Genomic DNA, 19,376 nt, shown 5'->3' with positions numbered 1-19,376 from the left:
GAGAGAGAGAGAGAGAGAGAGAGAGAGAGAGAGAGAGAGAGAGAGAGAGAGGGAGAGAGAGAGAGAGAGAGAGAGAGAGAGAGAGAGAAACAGAGAGAAAGAGGGAGAGAGAGAGAGAGGGAGAGCGAGAGAGAGAGAGAGAGAGAGAGAGAGAAACAGAGAGAAAGAGGGAGAGAGAGAGAGAGAGAGAGAGAGAGAGGGAGAGCGAGAGAGAGAGGGAGAGGGAGAGAGAGAGAGCGAGAGAGAGAGAGAGGGGGAGAGAGAGAGAGAGAGAGAGAGAGAGAGAGGGAGAGCGAGAGAGAGAGGGAGAGGGAGAGAGAGAGAGCGAGAGAGAGAGAGAGGGGGAGAGAGACAGGGAGAGAGGGAGAGAGAGACAGAGAGAGAGAGAGAGAGAGAGAGACAGACAGATAGACAGACAGAGAGAGAGAAAGGGAGAGAGAGATAGAGAGAGAGAGAGAGAGAGGGAGAGAGAGCGAGCGAGAGAGAGAGATAGAAGATGAGAGGTATGCAGATGCCAGAGAATGCACTAATGACCATCATTTGACCACCACATGTAAATAAGTCCTAGCGCATGTTCAGTCTATACTGAGTCCCAGCTGCTCCACAGCCCCCTGTTGTATTGTTAACTGCAACTGGTGTAGTTCTCATCCATACAGATGTGGGATCTTAATTTGCTCGCTCTTTTTTTGATAAAAAAAATTGAAAAAAATAATATTAATATTATAATTCATGAAAAAAAAATGTCAGACTTGATTTGACCTAACATAAAAATGTATTAACTCCTATTATAATCTGCATAACAATTCACATTTCCTGTTGCTGCAGGATTATTTTCCTGCTGTAGCAAACTGGCTTAAACTAAGATCCTACATCTGTGCTTGACTGAGCAGAGCGTGTCAGCCATTACACATTCAGGACCAGAGAGCTGTCTCTCTCCTTCAGAGCAGAACAACCTCAAGCATACCCCTGCCTACCTGCATAACTGTGTGCGTGCGTGTGTCCCACCTGGTTGCTGTCCACCTTGTAGCCGTGTTTCAGGCCGAAGGTTTTGCCCAAGGAGATGTTTATGGCATAACCCACTATGGCCACAGCAAACGCATCACCAACCACCGTACCCCACAGACTGACGTCAGGTAGACTGGGAGACTTCAGCCTAGGGATGAAGAGGAAGAGGAGGGAAAGGCCAAATAGAGAGGAGGATGGACAGAGGGAGAAGGAGGACAGATGGAGAGGGGAGAGGGAGGAGAGAGGAGGGGGAGAGGAGAGGTGAGAGGGGGAGATGGAAGAGAGAGAAGAGGGGGAGAGGGAGGAGAGAGAGGAGAGGGAGAGAGGAAGGAGAGGGAGAAAGGGAGGATAGGATTGAGGAGAGGGAGAGGAAGGAGGGAGGAGAGGGGGAAAGAGGATAGAGGAGAATGAGGAGAGAGGACAGGGGAGAGGGAGAACAGGGGAGAGAGAGGAGAGGGAGGAGAGAGAAGAGGGGGAAAGAGGAGAGAGGAGAGGAAGAGAGGGAGGAGAGGTGGGACAAAGGGGAGAGGGAGGAGAGAGTTGAGGGGAAGTGCCCCTGTACAGACCCCTTCCTCCATTACTGCCCCTGCTCCATTACTGCCCCTGTCCAGACCCCTTCATCCATTACTGCCCCTTGTCCAGACCTCTTCCTCCATTACTGCCCCTGTCCAGACCTCTTCCTCCATTACTGCCCCCTGTCCAGACCCCTTCCTCCATTACTGCCCCCTGTCCAGACCCCTTCCTCCATTACTGCCCCTGCTCAGACCCCTTTCTCCATTACTGCCCCCTGCTCAGACCCCTTCCTCCATTACTGCCCCTGCTCAGACCCTTTCATCCATTACTGCCCCTGCTCAGACCTCTTCCTCCATTACTGCCCCTGTCCAGACCTCTTCCTCCATTACTGCCCCTGCTCAGACCCCTTCATCCATTACTGCCCCTGTCCAGACCCCTTCCTCCATTACTGCCCCTGTCCAGACCCCTTCCTCCATTACTGCCCCCTGTCCAGACCCCTTCCTCCATTACTGCCCCTGTCCAGACCCCTTCCTCCATTATCCCCAACAAATCCCCTTGATTCCTGCCGCTGATGGTCCTCTAGGTCCTTCAACAGTGGTAACAGGTGTCGTGACAAATGTACACACACTCAATGACCCATATACAATGAATAATATTCTAGAGTTAATCATTAGGATGCCCCGGACCACATATTAGAGGTCATACAGTGCAGGTGCCTGGTCTTTCAAACACTGGCTGTGTAAACAGCGACGAGGGTGCTGTCTGTTGAGGCAGGAGGGTAAAAAACTACCTTCATTAGTCAGCATCTAAAGATTATGTAGAGATGATTAGCCAAACAAATAATCATTTGAAGGTATTTCATTTCATAACAATGCACAGGTATTGTGATAATGACTCAAATGAACCTAATTGATAGACGGTAAACCAAGTGATGATGTACTTGTAGGCTACTGGAGGTAAAACATCATTATAAAGAAAACAGTTTTACATTTGAAAGAATGAAATGATCAATTTAAAGTAAACCGTTGACAACTTGATCAAGTTGAATACCGATAAAATGCCTACAACAGCTGACCTGGATCAATAGAATTAGCGACTGCTTGACTTTGGTCTTTGGCAGTCCAGCAATCTGAAGACCAAATCAGCTAGTACACATTAACCTAAATGTCCCCAAAAGGCTAGGGCCGGCTCTGACTACATGTGTGGGTATGGATGTGGGTGGGTACACAGCCCCATGAGCCTTTGCGGTCCCTCATGATGAGTTCAGCCCCCACCCTATCAAAGTTGTCCATCCCTGCTCTAGGATGACTCCTTCTCAATGAGCTAAAGTACCTTCACAAAGTATTCATACCCTTCACTTATTCCACATGTTGTTGTGTTACAGCATGAATTCAACATGTATTAAATATATTTTTTACACACAATACCCCATAATGACAAAGTGAAAACATGTTTTTAGAGATTTTTGCCCAAAAAAGAATAGTAAAGTACAGAAATATCAAATTTATCCTGAACAAAAATATCAACACAACATGCAATCATTTCAAAGATTTTACTGAGTTACAGTTCATATAAGGAAATCAGTCAATTTAAAATATTATCCAAGGCCCTAATCTTTGGATTTCACATGACTGGGCAGTGGTGCAGTGGTAAGCCTTGGAGGGCAGTCAGGCTCAACCACTGGGGAGCCAGGCCCAGCCACTGGGGAGCCAGGCCCAGCCACTGGGGAGCCAGGCCCAGCCACTGGGGATCCAGGCCCAGCCACTGGGGATCCAGGCCCAGCCACTGGGGAGCCAGGCCCAGCCACTGGGGAGCCAGGCCCAGCCACTGGGGAGCCAGGCTCAACCACTGGGGAGCCAGGCCCAGCCACTGGGGAGCCAGGCCCAGCCACTGGGGAGCCAGGCCCAGCCACTGGGCAATCAGGCTCAACCACTGGGGACCAGGCCCAGCCACTGGGGAGCCAGGCCCAGCCACTGGGGAGTCAGGCCCAGCCACTGGGGAGCCAGGCCCAGCCACTGGGGAGCCAGGCCCAGCCACTGGGGAGCCAGGCCCAGCCACTGGGGAGCCAGGCCAAGACAATCAGAATGAGTTTTTCCCCACAAAAGGGCTTTATTACAGACAGAAATACTCCTCAGCATGGGGATATTTTATTTCAGCTCATGAAACATGGCACCAACACTTTACATGTTGTTGCGTTTACATTTTTGTTAAGTGTACTTAAGTATTCACATGCCTGAGTCAATACTTTGTAGAAGCACCGTTGGTATCGATTACAGCTGTGTGTAACATCTGCCCATTATTCTTTAAAAATTCTTCAAGCTCTGTCAAATTGGTTGTTGATCATTGCTAGACAACCATTTAAGTCTTGCCATAGATTTTAAAGTAGATTTATGTCAAAACTGTAACTCGGCCACATTCACTGTCTTCTTGTTATGCAACTCCAGTGTAGATTTGGCCTTGTGTTTTAGGGTATTGTCCTGCTGAAAGTTGAATTCATCTCCCAGTGTCTGAACCAGGTTTTCCTCTAGGATTTTGCCTGTGCATATTTCCATTCCATTTATTTTTTATGCTTAAATATCCATAACATGATGCAACTTATTATGTGACTTGTTAAGCACATTGTTACTCCTGAACTTATTTAGGCTTGCCATAACTAAGGGGTCGAATACTTAATGACTCAAGACATTTCACCTTTTTAAAATTGTATTAATTTGAAAACAATTTGAAAAACATAATTCCACTTTGACATTACGGGGCCACATACAACAAAAATCTAAATTGAATCCATTTGAAATTGTAGGTTATGTTTGATATCACCCTCCGATACTTTCTGTCCTTGCCCCTCCTTATGTTGTTCTGAGTGTAACCTTGACCAGGAGAGCACTCTGCCCCAACAGACCAGGTCACAGTCAACAACCTATAGCTACTGACACACACACACACACACATAAACACTCACCCTCTGGGGATCTCTCCAACCACGGCCACGTCGTATTGGCTGTTCAGGTTGCCGTAGTAGGAGATGAGTGTTGCTGCTACGATCTGTAACACACACACACACACACACACACACACACACACACACACACACACACACACACACACACACACACACACACACACACACACACACACACACACACACACACACACACACACACACATATATAGGTTGCCATGCTCACAACAACAAAGCATCTGCTGTTGTTTGCACGTGTAGGAACTTAAATGCATGCATGTGTGTAATTGTGAGTAAATCATTATCACAGACCCTGTGTGGGTTTGGAATTCAAGCAGAAACACAGGCCAATCATTGAACAGAGCTCATCACTTGAGAACATTTTATTGGATCAATGAGAAACCAAGCACTACCATGAACTGGAGGAAAACACACTAACTGGGTAGAATATTAACCCTTTGAGATGTACCAAGAGTTTCCAACTGAATCTAATTGATGATATCACAACAAAAATCTGGATCATTAAACTGAGAATAAGATGACTTCCTCTCAAAATGTTTAACAGGATGAGAAGACACTGTGTTCTGTTATGCTCCTTATATATATCAGCCATGATGACAGGATGCCCTCTAGTGGCTTTCCTTACAACACACATGTTCAGCGGACCAAAAGAGAGAGAGAGAAAGAGGAGGAAAAGACTTGACACGAGGATAGAAAAGACTTGACAGGAGGAAGGAAAAGACTTGACAGGAGGATAGAAAAGACTTGACAGGAGGAAGGAAAAGACTTGACAGGAGGATAGAAAAGACTTGACAGGAGGATAGAAAAGACTTGACAGGAGGATAGAAAAGACTTGACAGGAGGATAGAAAAGACTTGACAGGAGGATAGAAAAGGCTTGACAGGAGGAAGGAAAAGACTTGACAGGAGGATAGAAAAGACTTGACAGGAGGATAGAAAAGACTTGACAGGAGGATAGAAAAGACTTGACAGGAGGATAGAAAAGACTTGACAGGAGGATAGAAAAGACTTGACAGGAGGATAGAAAAGACTTGACAGGAGGATAGAAAAGACTTGACAGGAGGATAGAAAAGACTTGACAGGAGGATAGAAAATACTTGACAGGAGGATAGAAAAGACTTGACAGGAGGATAGAAAATACTTTACAGGAGGAAGGAAAAGACTTGACAGGAGGATAGAAAAGACTTGACAGGAGGATAGAAAAGACTTGACAGGAGGATAGAAAAGACTTGACAGGAGGATAGAAAAGACTTGACAGGAGGAAGGAAAAGACTTGACAGGAGGATAGAAAAGACTTGACAGGAGGATAGAAAATAATTGACAGGAGGATAGAAAAGACTTGACAGGAGGACAGAAAATACTTGACAGGAGGAAGGAAAAGACTTGACAGGAGGGTAGAAAAGACTTGACAGGAGGACAGAAAAGACTTGACAGGAGGAAGGAAAAGACTTGACAGGAGGATAGAAAAGACTTGACAGGAGGACAGAAAATACTTGACAGGAGGAAGGAAAAGACTTGACAGGAGGAAGGAAAAGACTTGACAGGAGGAAGGAAAAGACTTGACAGGAGGAAGGAAAAGACTTGACAGGAGGATAGAAAAGACTTGACAGGAGGATAGAAAAGACTTGACAGGAGGATAGAAAAGACTTGACAGGAGGATAGAAAAGACTTGACAGGAGGATAGAAAAGACTTGACAGGAGGAAGGAAAATACTTGACAGGAGGATAGAAAAGACTTGACAGGAGGATAGAAAAGACTTGACAGGAGGATAGAAAAGACTTGACAGGAGGATAGAAAAGACTTGACAGGAGGATAGAAAAGACTTGACAGGAGGATAGAAAAGACTTGACAGGAGGATAGAAAAGACTTGACAGGAGGATAGAAAAGACTTGACAGGAGGATAGAAAAGACTTGACAGGAGGATAGAAAATACTTGACAGGAGGATAGAAAAGACTTGACAGGAGGATAGAAAATACTTTACAGGAGGAAGGAAAAGACTTGACAGGAGGATAGAAAAGACTTGACAGGAGGATAGAAAAGACTTGACAGGAGGATAGAAAAGACTTGACAGGAGGATAGAAAAGACTTGACAGGAGGAAGGAAAAGACTTGACAGGAGGATAGAAAAGACTTGACAGGAGGATAGAAAATAATTGACAGGAGGATAGAAAAGACTTGACAGGAGGAAGGAAAAGACTTGACAGGAGGATAGAAAAGACTTGACAGGAGGACAGAAAATACTTGACAGGAGGAAGGAAAAGACTTGACAGGAGGATAGAAAAGACTTGACAGGAGGACAGAAAAGACTTGACAGGAGGAAGGAAAAGACTTGACAGGAGGATAGAAAAGACTTGACAGGAGGACAGAAAATACTTGACAGGAGGAAGGAAAAGACTTGACAGGAGGAAGGAAAAGACTTGACAGGAGGAAGGAAAAGACTTGACAGGAGGAAGGAAAAGACTTGACAGGAGGATAGAAAAGACTTGACAGGAGGATAGAAAAGACTTGACAGGAGGATAGAAAAGACTTGACAGGAGGAAGGAAAAGACATGACAGGAGGATAGAAAAGACTTGACAGGAGGATAGAAAAGACTTGACAGGAGGATAGAAAAGACTTGACAGGAGGAAGGAAAAGACTTGACAGGAGGATAGAAAAGACTTGACAGGAGGATAGAAAATACTTGACAGGAGGATAGAAAAGACTTGACAGGAGGAAGGAAAAGACTTGACAGGAGGATAGAAAAGACTTGACAGGAGGAAGGAAAAGACTTGACAGGAGGAAGGAAAAGACTTGACAGGAGGATAGAAAAGACTTGACAGGAGGAAGGAAAAGACTTGACAGGAGGAAGGAAAAGACTTGACAGGAGGATAGAAAAGACTTGACAGGAGGAAGGAAAAGACTTGACAGGAGGATAGAAAAGACTTGACAGGAGGATAGAAAAGACTTGACAGGAGGATAGAAAAGACTTGACAGGAGGATAGAAAAGACTTGACAGGAGGAAGGAAAAGACTTGACAGGAGCATAGAAAAGACTTGACAGGAGGAAGGAAAAGACTTGACACGAGGATAGAAAAGACTTGACAGGAGGAAGGAAAAGACTTGACAGGAGCATAGAAAAGACTTGACAGGAGGAAGGAAAAGACTTGACAGGAGGATAGAAAAGACTTGACAGGAGGATAGAAAAGACTTGACAGGAGGAAGGAAAAGACTTGACAGGAGGATAGAAAAGACTTGACAGGAGGATAGAAAAGACTTGACAGGAGGATAGAAAAGACTTGACAGGAGGATAGAAAAGACTTGACAGGAGGATAGAAAAGACTTGACAGGAGGAAGGAAAAGACTTGACAGGAGGATAGAAAAGACTTGACAGGAGGATAGAAAAGACTTGACAGGAGGATAGAAAAGACTTGACAGGAGGAAGGAAAAGACTTGACAGGAGGAAGGAAAAGACTTGACAGGAGGATAGAAAAGACTTGACAGGAGGATAGAAAAGACTTGACAGGAGGAAGGAAAAGACTTGACAGGAGGATAGAAAAGACTTGACAGGAGGATAGAAAAGACTTGACAGGAGGATAGAAAAGACTTGACAGGAGGATAGAAAAGACTTGACAGGAGGATAGAAAAGACTTGACAGGAGGATAGAAAAGACTTGACAGGAGGATAGAAAAGACTTGACAGGAGGATAGAAAAGACTTGACAGGAGGATAGAAAAGACTTGACAGGAGGATAGAAAAGACTTGACAGGAGGATAGAAAATACTTGACAGGAGGATAGAAAAGACTTGACAGGAGGATAGAAAAGACTTGACAGGAGGAAGGAAAAGACTTGACAGGAGGATAGAAAAGACTTGACAGGAGGATAGAAAAGACTTGACAGGAGGATAGAAAAGACTTGACAGGAGGATAGAAAAGACTTGGCAGGAGGATAGAAAAGACTTGGCAGGAGGAACGAAAAGACTTGACAGGAGGATAGAAAAGTCTTGACAGGAGGAAGGAAAATACTTGACAGGAGGAAGGAAAAGACTTGACAGGAGGAAGGAAAAGACTTGACAGGAGGAAGGAAAAGACTTGACAGGAGGATAAAAAAGACTTGACAGGAGGAAGGAAAAGACTTGACAGGAGGAAGGAAAAGACTTGACAGGAGGATAAAAAAGACTTGACAGGAGGAAGGAAAAGACTTGACAGGAGGAAGGAAAAGACTTGACAGGAGGATAGAAAAGACTCGACAGGAGGAAGGAAAAGACTTGACAGGAGGATAGAAAAGACTTGACAGGAGGAAGGAAAAGACTTGACAGGAGGAAGGAAAAGACTTGACAGGAGGATAGAAAAGACTTGACAGGAGGATAGAAAAGACTTGACAGGAGGATAGAAAAGACTTGACAGGAGGATAGAAAAGACTTGACAGGAGGATAGAAAAGACTTGACAGGAGGAAGGAAAAGACTTGACAGGAGGAAGGAAAAGACTTGACAGGAGGATAGAAAAGACTTGACAGGAGGATAGAAAAGACTTGACAGGAGGATAGAAAAGACTTGACAGGAGGATAGAAAAGACTTGACAGGAGGAAGGAAAAGACTTGACAGGAGGATAGAAAAGACTTGACAGGAGGAAGGAAAAAACTTGACAGGAGGAAGGAAAAGACTTGACAGGAGGATAGAAAAGACTTGACAGGAGGAAGGAAAAGACTTGACAGGAGGATAGAAAAGACTTGACAGGAGGATAGAAAAGACTTGACAGGAGGAAGGAAAAGACTTGTATGTAATGTTGTCTCTGACGCAGCCTTCTACTTGTAATGATCTAATAAACTCAATCAATCAATCAATCAATGATTGTGTGTCTAATGACACAGAGAGCGGTTAGGTATGGAGGACTTACCACTATGAGTTCTATGGGAATAGGCAGAGGTAGTTTCTTTTCATAACAGGAGTTGAGTTCTTTGACCACTATGAGGACCACCAAGGCCACTAGACTAACCACCAGGGCCCCAATGTTAGTCTCTGGCAGATGTCTACAGATGTCTATTAGGATCTAGAGAGAGAGAGAGAGAGATGGACAGTCAGACTGTTATTGCCTGCATCCACTAGGTGGAAAACTTGTACAACTTTGTCACGTCTGTCTGTGTCGGTGTGCGTGTGTGTCTGTGTGCTTGAGTGTGGATGTGTTGTGTGTACTCACATAGACCTGAGACAGTGGTCCGGAGAAGCGTGCAGGGTGGATACCAAAGATGTATTTGAGTTGTGAGACGACCACGTGTGTAGCTGCTCCTGTTGTGTAGCCACGTACCAGGGGCTCCGAAAGGTACGTCACCACGAACCCAAACCGCACCATGCCCAACAGGACCTGAAAGAGCCCACTCAGTACAGTGGTGCTGGCTGCTATCTGAACTCTGTAGGCGTCGCGGGCTGTCACATCCAGAACTGCTGTCCCGTTGGTTCCATTCAGGAATGTGAAGTCACTGTCTGGGGCCAGCCTCTCTGTCACACTGCCTATCATGATGCTGATCACAGCAAACGTTCCTGAGGAAAAACACCGCCTTAGTGAAACTCATTATTCCTCAGACCAATGATATTAAAACATTCACTCTCTAAAGTCTTTCTCCCTCTCTCTCTTTCTCCTCCTCTTTCTCCTCTCTCTGTCCCCACCTCTGGCTTCTCCTCTCTCTTTCTCCTCATCTCTCTGTCTCTGTTAAGGGAATTTGTATCAATAATGACTAATTATGTATACATTTCAATCAGGACTGACTAATCAGAATACTATTATATTACTGTATATGTATGAATTTTCTTTATAATCCTAGTACTGAATATAATGTGTGTAAATATAATCAAGAATTAGAACAATGACTGTCTGTTCCTTGGTAGAAATTACTGAACTTATAGCCAGACTGGCTAGAATGCTTATCTACACAGGCAGACCTTGGCTCTGTTCTTAAATTATCTTAATAGGGAGAGACGATGTGAGAACCATACAGCCATTGTACCGGAACGGAGATGACACAGGCTAGTACTAAAACTAATGACGTCATTTTCAGTTTATAACCTGTGGTAAAATGTATAATGGGCAGTACTCTCGAGAATAAAAGCTGCTGATTGACTTTAAGACTGGTCTCTGTCCATTTTATACAAATAAGAGCCTTACAAATTCTTATGAATTGACAGAGTGTTTAATTTCAATTGGGTATTAAAACAGAGGAATATTATTCATGTAACAGTCTCCCTCTCTCTTTCTCCTCCTCTCTCTTTCCCTCTCTCTCTTTCTCCTCCTCTCTCCTCCTCTCTTTTTCCCTCTCTCGCTTTCTCCTCTCACTTTCTCCTCTCTTTCTCCTCTCTCTGTCCCCTCCTCTCTCTTTCTCCTCCTCTCTCTTTCTCCTCCTCTCTCTTTCCCTCTTTCTCTTTCTCTCTCTGTCTCCTCCTCTCTCTTTCTCCTCCTCTCTCTTTCCCTCTTTCTCCTCTTCTCTCTGTCTCCTCCTCTCTCTTTCTCCTCCTCTTTCTTTCAATCTCTCCCTGTCTCCTCCTCTCTCTTTCCCTCTCTCTCTTTCCCTCTTTCCCCTCCTCTCCCTGTCTCCTCCTCTCTCTTTCCCTCTGTCTCCTCCTCCCCTGTCTCCTCCTCTCTCTTTCCCTCTCTCTCTTTCCCTCTCTCTCTTTCCCCATCTCTCTGTCTCCTCCTCTCTCTATCCCTCTCTCTCTTTCCCCTCCTCTCCCTGTCTCCTCCTCTCTCTGTCCCTCTCTCTCTTTCTCCTCCTTTCTCTTTCCTTCTCTCTCTGTCTCCTCCTCCCTCTTTCTCCTCCTCTCTCATCCTCTGTCTCCTCCTCTCTCTTTCCCTCTCTCTCTCTCTTTCCCTCTCGCTCTTTCCCCATCTCTCTGTCTCCTCCTCTCTCTTTTCCTCTCTCTCTTTCTCCTCAGTTTTCTCATCCTCTCTCTTTCCCCTCCTCTCTCTGTCTCCTCCTCTCTCTATCCCTCTCTCTCTTTCTCCTCCTCTCTGTTTCCTCCTCTCTCTGTCTCCTCCTCTTTCCCCTCCTCTCCCTGTCTCCTCCTCTCTCTTTCCCTATCTCTCTTTCTCCTCCTCTCTCTTTCCTTCTCTCTCTGTCTCCTCTTCTCTCTTCCCCTCTCTCTCTGTCTCCTCCTCTCTCTTTCCCCCTCTCTCTGTCTCCTCCTCTCTCCACTCTGTCTTACCTATGGAGATGTGTCTGGAGGTGCCAAGGATGCAGTAGACCAGTACAGGGTAGAAGGAGGTGTAGAGACCAAACACTGGAGGCACAGAGGCCAGGAGAGCATAGGCCATACCTAGGCAAATGTTACAGGAAGGTTATCATAGTCTTCACAAAATAGATAGTTATCATATATTCTCAAATAGGTCATGTAACTTTTAGGAATTTAACAGCCCAAAGAGATTAAACAATAACTTGAGATCAATTTATGTAAATCAGGCTTTTTCATACCTCAAACATTGGCATCAATCAATCAAATATATTTATGTAGTCATTTTCCATTAGCAGGAGATTTGGGAGATTTCCATGTGAGTTACACGTATTGCTGATCTCAAGGTATGATCGGGTCATGTGATCCGGCCCTGTTATTGGACCCTGTAATCTGGCCCTGTGACTGGACCACGTGACTGGACCATGTGATCAGGCCCTGTGACTGGACCACGTGACTGGACCATGTGATCAGGCCCTGTGATCGGGCCCTGTGATCGGGCCCTGTGATCGAACCCTGTGATCGGACCCTGTTATTGGACCCTGTGATTGGGCCCTGTGTGTGTGTGTGTTTGGTCAGACAGTAGATGTAGCACAGACCCTGAGGCAGGTGCATGATGCCAACGCTGATGCCAGAGATGAGGTCTCCCAGGCCGTTGTCTCTCACTGAGTAACGTGGCAACCATGACAGGACAGGCAAAGTGCTCAGCACAGAGCGCTTCAGCTTGGGCATGGAACACCTGACACCAGGGCGGAATGCATCATGGAGAGTTGGAGAAAAGAGGAATACAGTTTTGTTATCCATTTGTGACAACTGAAATGTGTCTGCTGAGTTTAACAGTTGGTGGAAAGGGCATGGGTATGCAACTCTTCTCCTGAAGCGCCACAGTGTGTGCAGGGTCTTGTTCTAGCCCAGCTCCAACACATATGATTTAACTAACCAGGATACTTAAAGCTAGGCTGGAACAAAAACCTGCACACACTGTGTCCCTCCAGGACCGGGGTTTACAGAGAAACCATGACAACTATCTGTACGGTTCTGTTTATCCGCCCAGTGAAAACAAAAGAGGTGTAATCTGTGTTTGGAATGTTCATCTGGATTATGTAGCTAAAGCTTTCTTGGCTTTGTCTTGTGTTTTTAATGTGTTCAATTTTTCTGACTTGATATATTAATATTTGGTGGCAGTGCAGTGTCATACTCTGTGATAGGTTAATATTTGGTGGAAGTGCAGTGTGATACTCTCTGATAGGTTAATATTTGGTGGCAGTGTAGTGTCATACTCTGTGATAGTGTTCCGCACTGTCACCAAATATTAACCTATGTTTCAGTTTCAAGAGGCCATCAGGGCTCAGGTCCAGAGGAAGATTAACTTTTCTCTTCAAGCCTCAATAGGTCACACGGCCTGGACCAGTCTGGATACAGTGCCTTGCAAAAGTATTCACCCCCTTGGCATTTTTCCTATTTTGTTTCATTACAACCTGTAATTGAAATGGATTTTTATTTGGATTTCATCTAATGGACATACACAAAATACTCCAAATTGTTGAAGTTGAAAAAATAACTTACAAATTCTAAAAAATAAAAAAGGGAAAAGTGGTGTGTGCATATGTATTCACCCCCTCTGCTATGAAGCCCCTAAATAAGATCTAGTGCAACCAATTACCTTCAGAAGTCACATAATTATTTAAATAAAGTCCACCTGCGATCTAAGTGTCACATGATCTCAGTATATGTACACCTGTTCTGAAAGGCCCAGAGTCTGCAACACCACCAAGCAAGTAGCACCACCAAGCAAGCGGCACTATGAAGACCAAGGAGCTCTCCAAACAGGTTGTGGAGAAGTACAGATCAGGGTTTGGTAATAAAAACATATCAGAAACTTTGAACATCCCACGGAGCACCATTAAACCCATTATTAAAAAACAGAAAGAATGTTGCACCACAACAAACCTGCCAAGAGAGGGCCGCCCACCAAAACTCACAGACCAGGCAAGGAGGGCATTAACCAGCCAGGCAACAATGAGACCAAAGATAATGCTGAAGGAGTGGAAAAGCTCCACAGTGGAGATTTGGAGTATCTGTCCATAGGACGACATTAAGCCGTACACTCCACAGAGCTGGGCTTTACGGAAGAGTGGCCAGAAAAAAGCCATTGCTTAATACCTATCTATGCTAGGTGGGACACTAGCGTCCCACCTGACCAACATCCAGTGAAAGTGCAGGGCTCCAAATTCAAACTACAGAATTGTAAATATTTATCATTCTTGAAAATACACATGCAATATGTCAAAATGAAGCTTATCTTCTTGTTAATCCAGCCGCGGTGTCAGATTTCAAAATGGCTTTATGGCGAAAGAAAACCATGCGATTATCTGAGGACAGCACCCCACCACACAAATGCATAACAGTCATTTTCAACCAGGCAGGTGGCGAGGAAAGTCAGAAATAACAATATAATTCATGCCTTACCTTTGAAGATCTTCTTCTGTTGGCACTCCAATATGTCCCAGAAACATCACAAATGGTCCTTTTGTTCGATAAACTCCTTTTTATATCCCCAAAATGTCCATTTATTTGGCGAGTTTGATTCAGAAAAACACCGGTTCCAACTCGCCCAACATGACTACAAATGATCTAATAAGTTACCTGTAAACTTTGTCCAAACATTTCAAACAACTTTCCTAATCCATCCTTAGGTATCCTAAAAGGTAAATAATCAATACAATTTAAGACGGAATATACTGTGTTCAATAGCAGATAAAATTAAAGTGGAGCGAGCTACAGGTCGCACGCCCCAAACAAAAGAGTCCACTAGGCTTGACTCTCATTCTGAATAGCCGTACTTCTTAATTTCTCAAAGGAAAAACATCAACCAATTTTTAAAGACTGTTGACATCTAGTGGAGGCCATAACTGCAACCATGTGCCTCATAAATCTAGTTTGCCATAGAAAACCAATTGAAAACACAGTGAACTCAAAAAGATTTTCCTGGATGGTTTGTCCTCTGGGTTTTGCCAGCCAAGTAAGTTATGTTATACTCAGACATAACAGTTTTAGAAACTTTAGAGTGTTTTCGATCCAAATCTACAAATATGCATATCCTAGCTTCTGGGTCTGAGTAGCAGGTGGTTTACTGTGGGCATGCTTTTCATCCGGGTGTCAAAATACCGCCCCCTATCCCAAAGACATTTAAAGAAAAAAATAAGCAAACACATGTGGTGTTCACCAAAAGGCATGTGGGGATTCCCCAAACATATGGAAGAAGGTACTCTGGTCAGATGAGACTAAAATTGTGTTTTTTGGCCATCAAGGAAAATGTCTGGCGCAAACCCAATACCTCTCATCACCCCCACAGTGAAGCATAGTGGTGGCAGCATCAGGCTGTGTTTCATCAGCAGGGACTGGGAAACTGGTCAGAATGGAAGGAATTCTTAATTTGTCCATTATTTTTTACCAGGTAAGTTGACTGAGAACACGTTCTCATTTGCAGCAATGACCTGGGGAATAGTTACAGGGGAGAGGAGGGGGGATTAATGAGACAATTGTAAACTGGGGATTATTAGGTGACCATGATGGTTTGAGGGCCAGATTGGGAATTTAGCCAGGACACCAGGGTTAACACCCCTACGATAAGTGCCATGGGATCTTTAATGACCTCAGAGAGTCAGGACACCTGTTTAACGTCCCATCCGAAAGACAGCACGCTACACAGGGCAGTGTCCCAATCACTGCCCTGGGGCATTGGGATATTTCTTTAGACCAGAGGAAAGAGTGCCTCCTACTGGCCCTCCCATCCAGGAACTGACGAGGACCAACCCTGCTTAGCTTCAGAAGCAAGCCAGCAGTGGTGTGCAGGGTGGTATGCTGCTGGCAATGATGGTTGGCGCTAAATACAGGGAATTTCTTGAGGGAAACCTCTTTCAGTCTTTCAGAGATTTGAGACTGGGACAGAAGTTCACCTTCCAGCATGACAATGACCCTAAGCATACTGCAAAAGCAAGGGGAAACATTTAAATGTCTTGGAATGGCCTAGTCAAAGCCCAGACCTCAATCCAATTGAGAATCTGTGGTATGACTTAAAGATTGCTGTACACCAGCGGAACCCATCCAACTTGAAGGAGCTGGAGCAGTTTTGCCTTGAAGAATGGGCAGAAACCCCAGTGGCTTGATGCGCCAAGCTTATAGAGACATAACCAAATAGTATTGCAGCTGTCATTGCTGCAAAAGGGAGGGGGGGTGAATAGTTATGCACGCTCTAGTTTTCTGCTTTTCTGTCTTATTTCTTGATGGTTTCACAATAACAAATATTTTGCATCTTCAAAGTGGAAGGCATGTTGTTTAAAATAAAATGGTTTTAAGGTTTTAAGGCAACAAAATAGGATAACTGCTAAGGGGGGTGAATACTTTCGCAAGCCACTGTAAGTCACATGGTATCCCTTGATCATGTAGTGCTTACTATATCATTTTGTAATATACTGTAGAATACTGTACTACACACTGTAGTATCCCTTAACCATGTAGTGCTTACTATAAAATGTTGTAGTATACTGTAGAATACTATATTAAATACTACAATATTATCTGCCAAAAACACTGTAGTAAATACTACGGTAATGTCCAATAAAACATATATTTTTTTAAACTATACTAATACTACATTATTCAATTTGCATATGCTCCACCCATACCCATCCCCCATGTCCACAATTGTGCCACCCATAAGTAAGAAACCTACATGCCAATTATAGACCATATATTGTGTTCCTTACAGGTTATGGAAAAGAGCAGAAGTGTTGAACTATCTGTCCAGACTCCAGTCCTACCTTCAGTTTATGGAGTATTTGCTCATGGTCTATCTTATATGTCAAAGATAATAGAACATAAAACACTAGTAAATACTAAAGTAATACCTGCAATAACACTACAGTAATTACTATAGTATTTATACTGTAATACACTGTACTACAGTCAAGTCCACAAAACCATATAGTGAACACTACATTAACGTCTGCAAAACACTACAGTGAATACTACAGTAAAGTCTGCAAAACACTACAGTGAATACTACAGTAAAGTCTGCAAAACACTACAGTGAACACTACAGTAAAGTCTGCAAAACACTACAGTGAATACTACAGTAAAGTCTGCAAAACACTACAGTGAATACTACAGTAAAGTCTGCAAAACACTACAGTGAATACTACAGTAAAGTCTGCAAAACACTACAGTGAATACTACAGTAAAGTCTGCAAAACACTACAGTGAATACTATAGTATACTAGTTTGTCCTCAAAAACACTACAGTGAATACTATAGTATACTACAGTCTGCGAAAATACTACAGCACATTACAGCAAAAAACACTACAGTGTAGTATACTTCCGCAAAAGCACTACAGTGAAAACTATAGTATGCAAATATAGGTTTACTACAGTATTTAGACCATAGTATACTGTAGTATTTTTCATATGGACAGCTGACCTGTCTTATCTTTCTGCACCTTTATCTGTTCTCTTCTTTCTCTCTCTGTGCCTCTCATTATCCTTCTCTCTTATCCTCTATCTGTTTTCTCTCTAATATTCTCCCTCTCTGTCCGACACAGACTGTCCCTCTCTGTCCGCTACAGACTGTCCCTCTCTGTCCGCTGCAGACTGTCCCTCTCTGTCCGCTACAGACTGTCCCTCTCGTTCATTCTGCTTCTATCTTACCTCTCCCTGCGTCAGTGGGATTGCATAATGAAAGATCATCCATTGCAACCATATAAAGGAGCACATCACACATTCAAACACACAACACACACACACACGCTCATCTACGTGCCTTACTCAACTGTCCTCAAATAACCTGGGCAGTAAATTGTAAACTGAAATCAACACAGACACATCCAAAATAGCTTTTGTCAATGCATGTTATTCATCTGCAGAATTAGTCAGCAAATAGTGAAACTGATGCATGTTCCTGCTCCCCACGTGCACTATCCTCCCTCCTCCCCCTCTCCCATCCCTCCTGCTCCCTCTCCTTCTCTTTTACCATATCGTACCTGAGGGAATCTTTCACCCTCTCCTTCAGGGGAGGTGTGGTGGAGTGTGTCCGTCTTCGGGCCACCTGGTCAAGGCAAAGCTCGTCCAAAACATCCCTCTCCACGTAAAACTTCCCAGCTCTCTGTTCTTCAACACCCATGGTTGTCTGCCTGTCTGTCTTCCAACACTGAGTGTCTTTGTGTTGATTGCTTTGTGTCTGTCTGTCTGTCTGGACTAGTCTGAAACACTGTGCAGGTCTCTCCAAAACATTACTTAGAAAAAAACACTGTTGGTCCAAAAAGTTAAAAATCTATTAGTCATAAAAGAGAAAAACCTCTTGGTCCAAAACAACAGTTGTCTGCCAATTACCAACAACTGTCCAACACCCTGATAAGAGTTACAAAAGCATGAAATAAGAAGTCCCACGCTCCTGGCTGTGTCTCAGTTGGTATCCAGTTTAGCAGAGTGTGGGAGTGACAGTCCTCTCCTGCCCTTATGAGGGAACACTTCACACCCCCACCCAAGCCAGTAGTGTGTGTGGTCTAACTTTACTATCTTTCGGGTTCCAGAAGTCCTCACAGGGACAGTAAAACAAGGACAATTCTAACAAGTGGTGACATTTTGTAGATAAAGGCTATTTTAGGCTTAGGGTCAGGTTTAGGGTTAGAATTAGGTTTGGGTTAGAATTATGGTTAGGAGTTACATTTAGGGTTAGGGTTACAATTAGGTTTGGGTTAGAATAAGGGTTAGGAGTTAGGGTTAGGTTTAGTTTTAGTGTTAGGGGTTTGGAGTTAAGGTAAGGGTTAAGGGTTAGGGTTAGGTTTAGTTTTAGTGTTAGGGGTTTGGAGTTAAGGTTAAGGGTTAAGGGTTGGGGTTAGGGTTAGGTTTAGGGTTAAGGGTTGGGGTTAGGTTTAGGGTTAAGGGTTAGGGTTAGGTTTAGGGTTAAGGGTTAGGGTTAGGTTTAGGGTTAAGGGTTGGGGTTAGGTTTAGGGTTAAGGGTTGGGGTTAGGTTTAGGGTTAAGGGTTGGGGTTAGGTTTAGGGTTAAGGGTTGGGGTTAGGTTTAGGGTTAAGGGTTGGGGTTAGGTTTAGGGTTAAGGGTTGGGTTTAGGTTTAGGGTTAAGGGTTGGGGTTAGGTTTAGGGTTAAGGGTTGGGGGAAAAAAGACTTTGAATGGGAGTAAATGTTTTGGTCCCCACTTGGTTTGTAAAACCAATGTGTGTGTGTATGTTTCTCTCTCTCAGTGTGTGTGTGTGTGTGTGTGTGTGTGTGTGTGTGTGTGTGTGTGTGTGTGTGTGTGTGTGTGTGTGTGTGTGTGTGTGTGTGTGTGTGTGTGGTCGGCAATGAAAGCACGGTGAAAGTGTTTACTCAGGCCAGTCACCCAGCTGTACTTTTTCCCTAGGTCATTCATCCTGGGCTGAGTTGACATCTCTACCTCCTCATGCACACATAAACACACACACACGTGTTTTTCAATTGTTTTCCTGAGTGTTATGTCCTGTTTTCACGTGCCATCCTTCAGAGTTCTTTGTAGTTCAAAAAAGTTTTTCTAAATAGTTTTTAACTGTAGGAATTGTTTTACCCATCAATCAATAAATCAATCAGTAAAGTATCTTCCCTCACACCCACAAAACACACTTGTAATCTGATTTAGTAGGAAGAGTATTTG

The 19,376-nt window shown here is 44.0% G+C and overlaps 1 protein-coding gene across 3 annotated transcripts in view; it reads right to left on the bottom strand.

Annotated features, from left to right (window-relative positions):
- LOC110492539 (solute carrier family 26 member 6) overlaps window positions 1-18,201 on the bottom strand; it is a 24,668-nt gene extending 6,467 nt beyond the window's left edge. For 2 of the 3 annotated variants that reach the window (XM_036947546.1, XM_036947547.1), the window contains exons 1-7: window positions 17,731-18,201; window positions 12,290-12,429; window positions 11,667-11,777; window positions 9,670-10,010; window positions 9,370-9,522; window positions 4,478-4,560; window positions 1,006-1,153 (exon numbers count right to left, since the gene is read on the bottom strand). In XM_036947546.1, the coding sequence (XP_036803441.1) occupies window positions 1,006-1,153; window positions 4,478-4,560; window positions 9,370-9,522; window positions 9,670-10,010; window positions 11,667-11,777; window positions 12,290-12,429; window positions 17,731-17,870 (1,116 nt within the window). In that variant the 5' untranslated portion in view covers window positions 17,871-18,201. Of the gene's footprint in view, window positions 1-1,005; window positions 1,154-4,477; window positions 4,561-9,369; window positions 9,523-9,669; window positions 10,011-11,666; window positions 11,778-11,932; window positions 12,259-12,289; window positions 12,430-17,730 lie in introns of those variants that run through there. The other variant, XM_036947548.1, reaches the window with a different exon arrangement.
- Window positions 18,202-19,376: the final 1,175 nt, after the last annotated feature.

This window comes from Oncorhynchus mykiss, chromosome 16, assembly GCF_013265735.2.
Source record: "Oncorhynchus mykiss isolate Arlee chromosome 16, USDA_OmykA_1.1, whole genome shotgun sequence".
Lineage (NCBI taxonomy): Eukaryota > Metazoa > Chordata > Actinopteri > Salmoniformes > Salmonidae > Oncorhynchus > Oncorhynchus mykiss.
The sequence above is the reverse complement of the archived record's forward strand: the minus strand, read 5'-3'. Positions and strand labels throughout refer to the sequence as shown.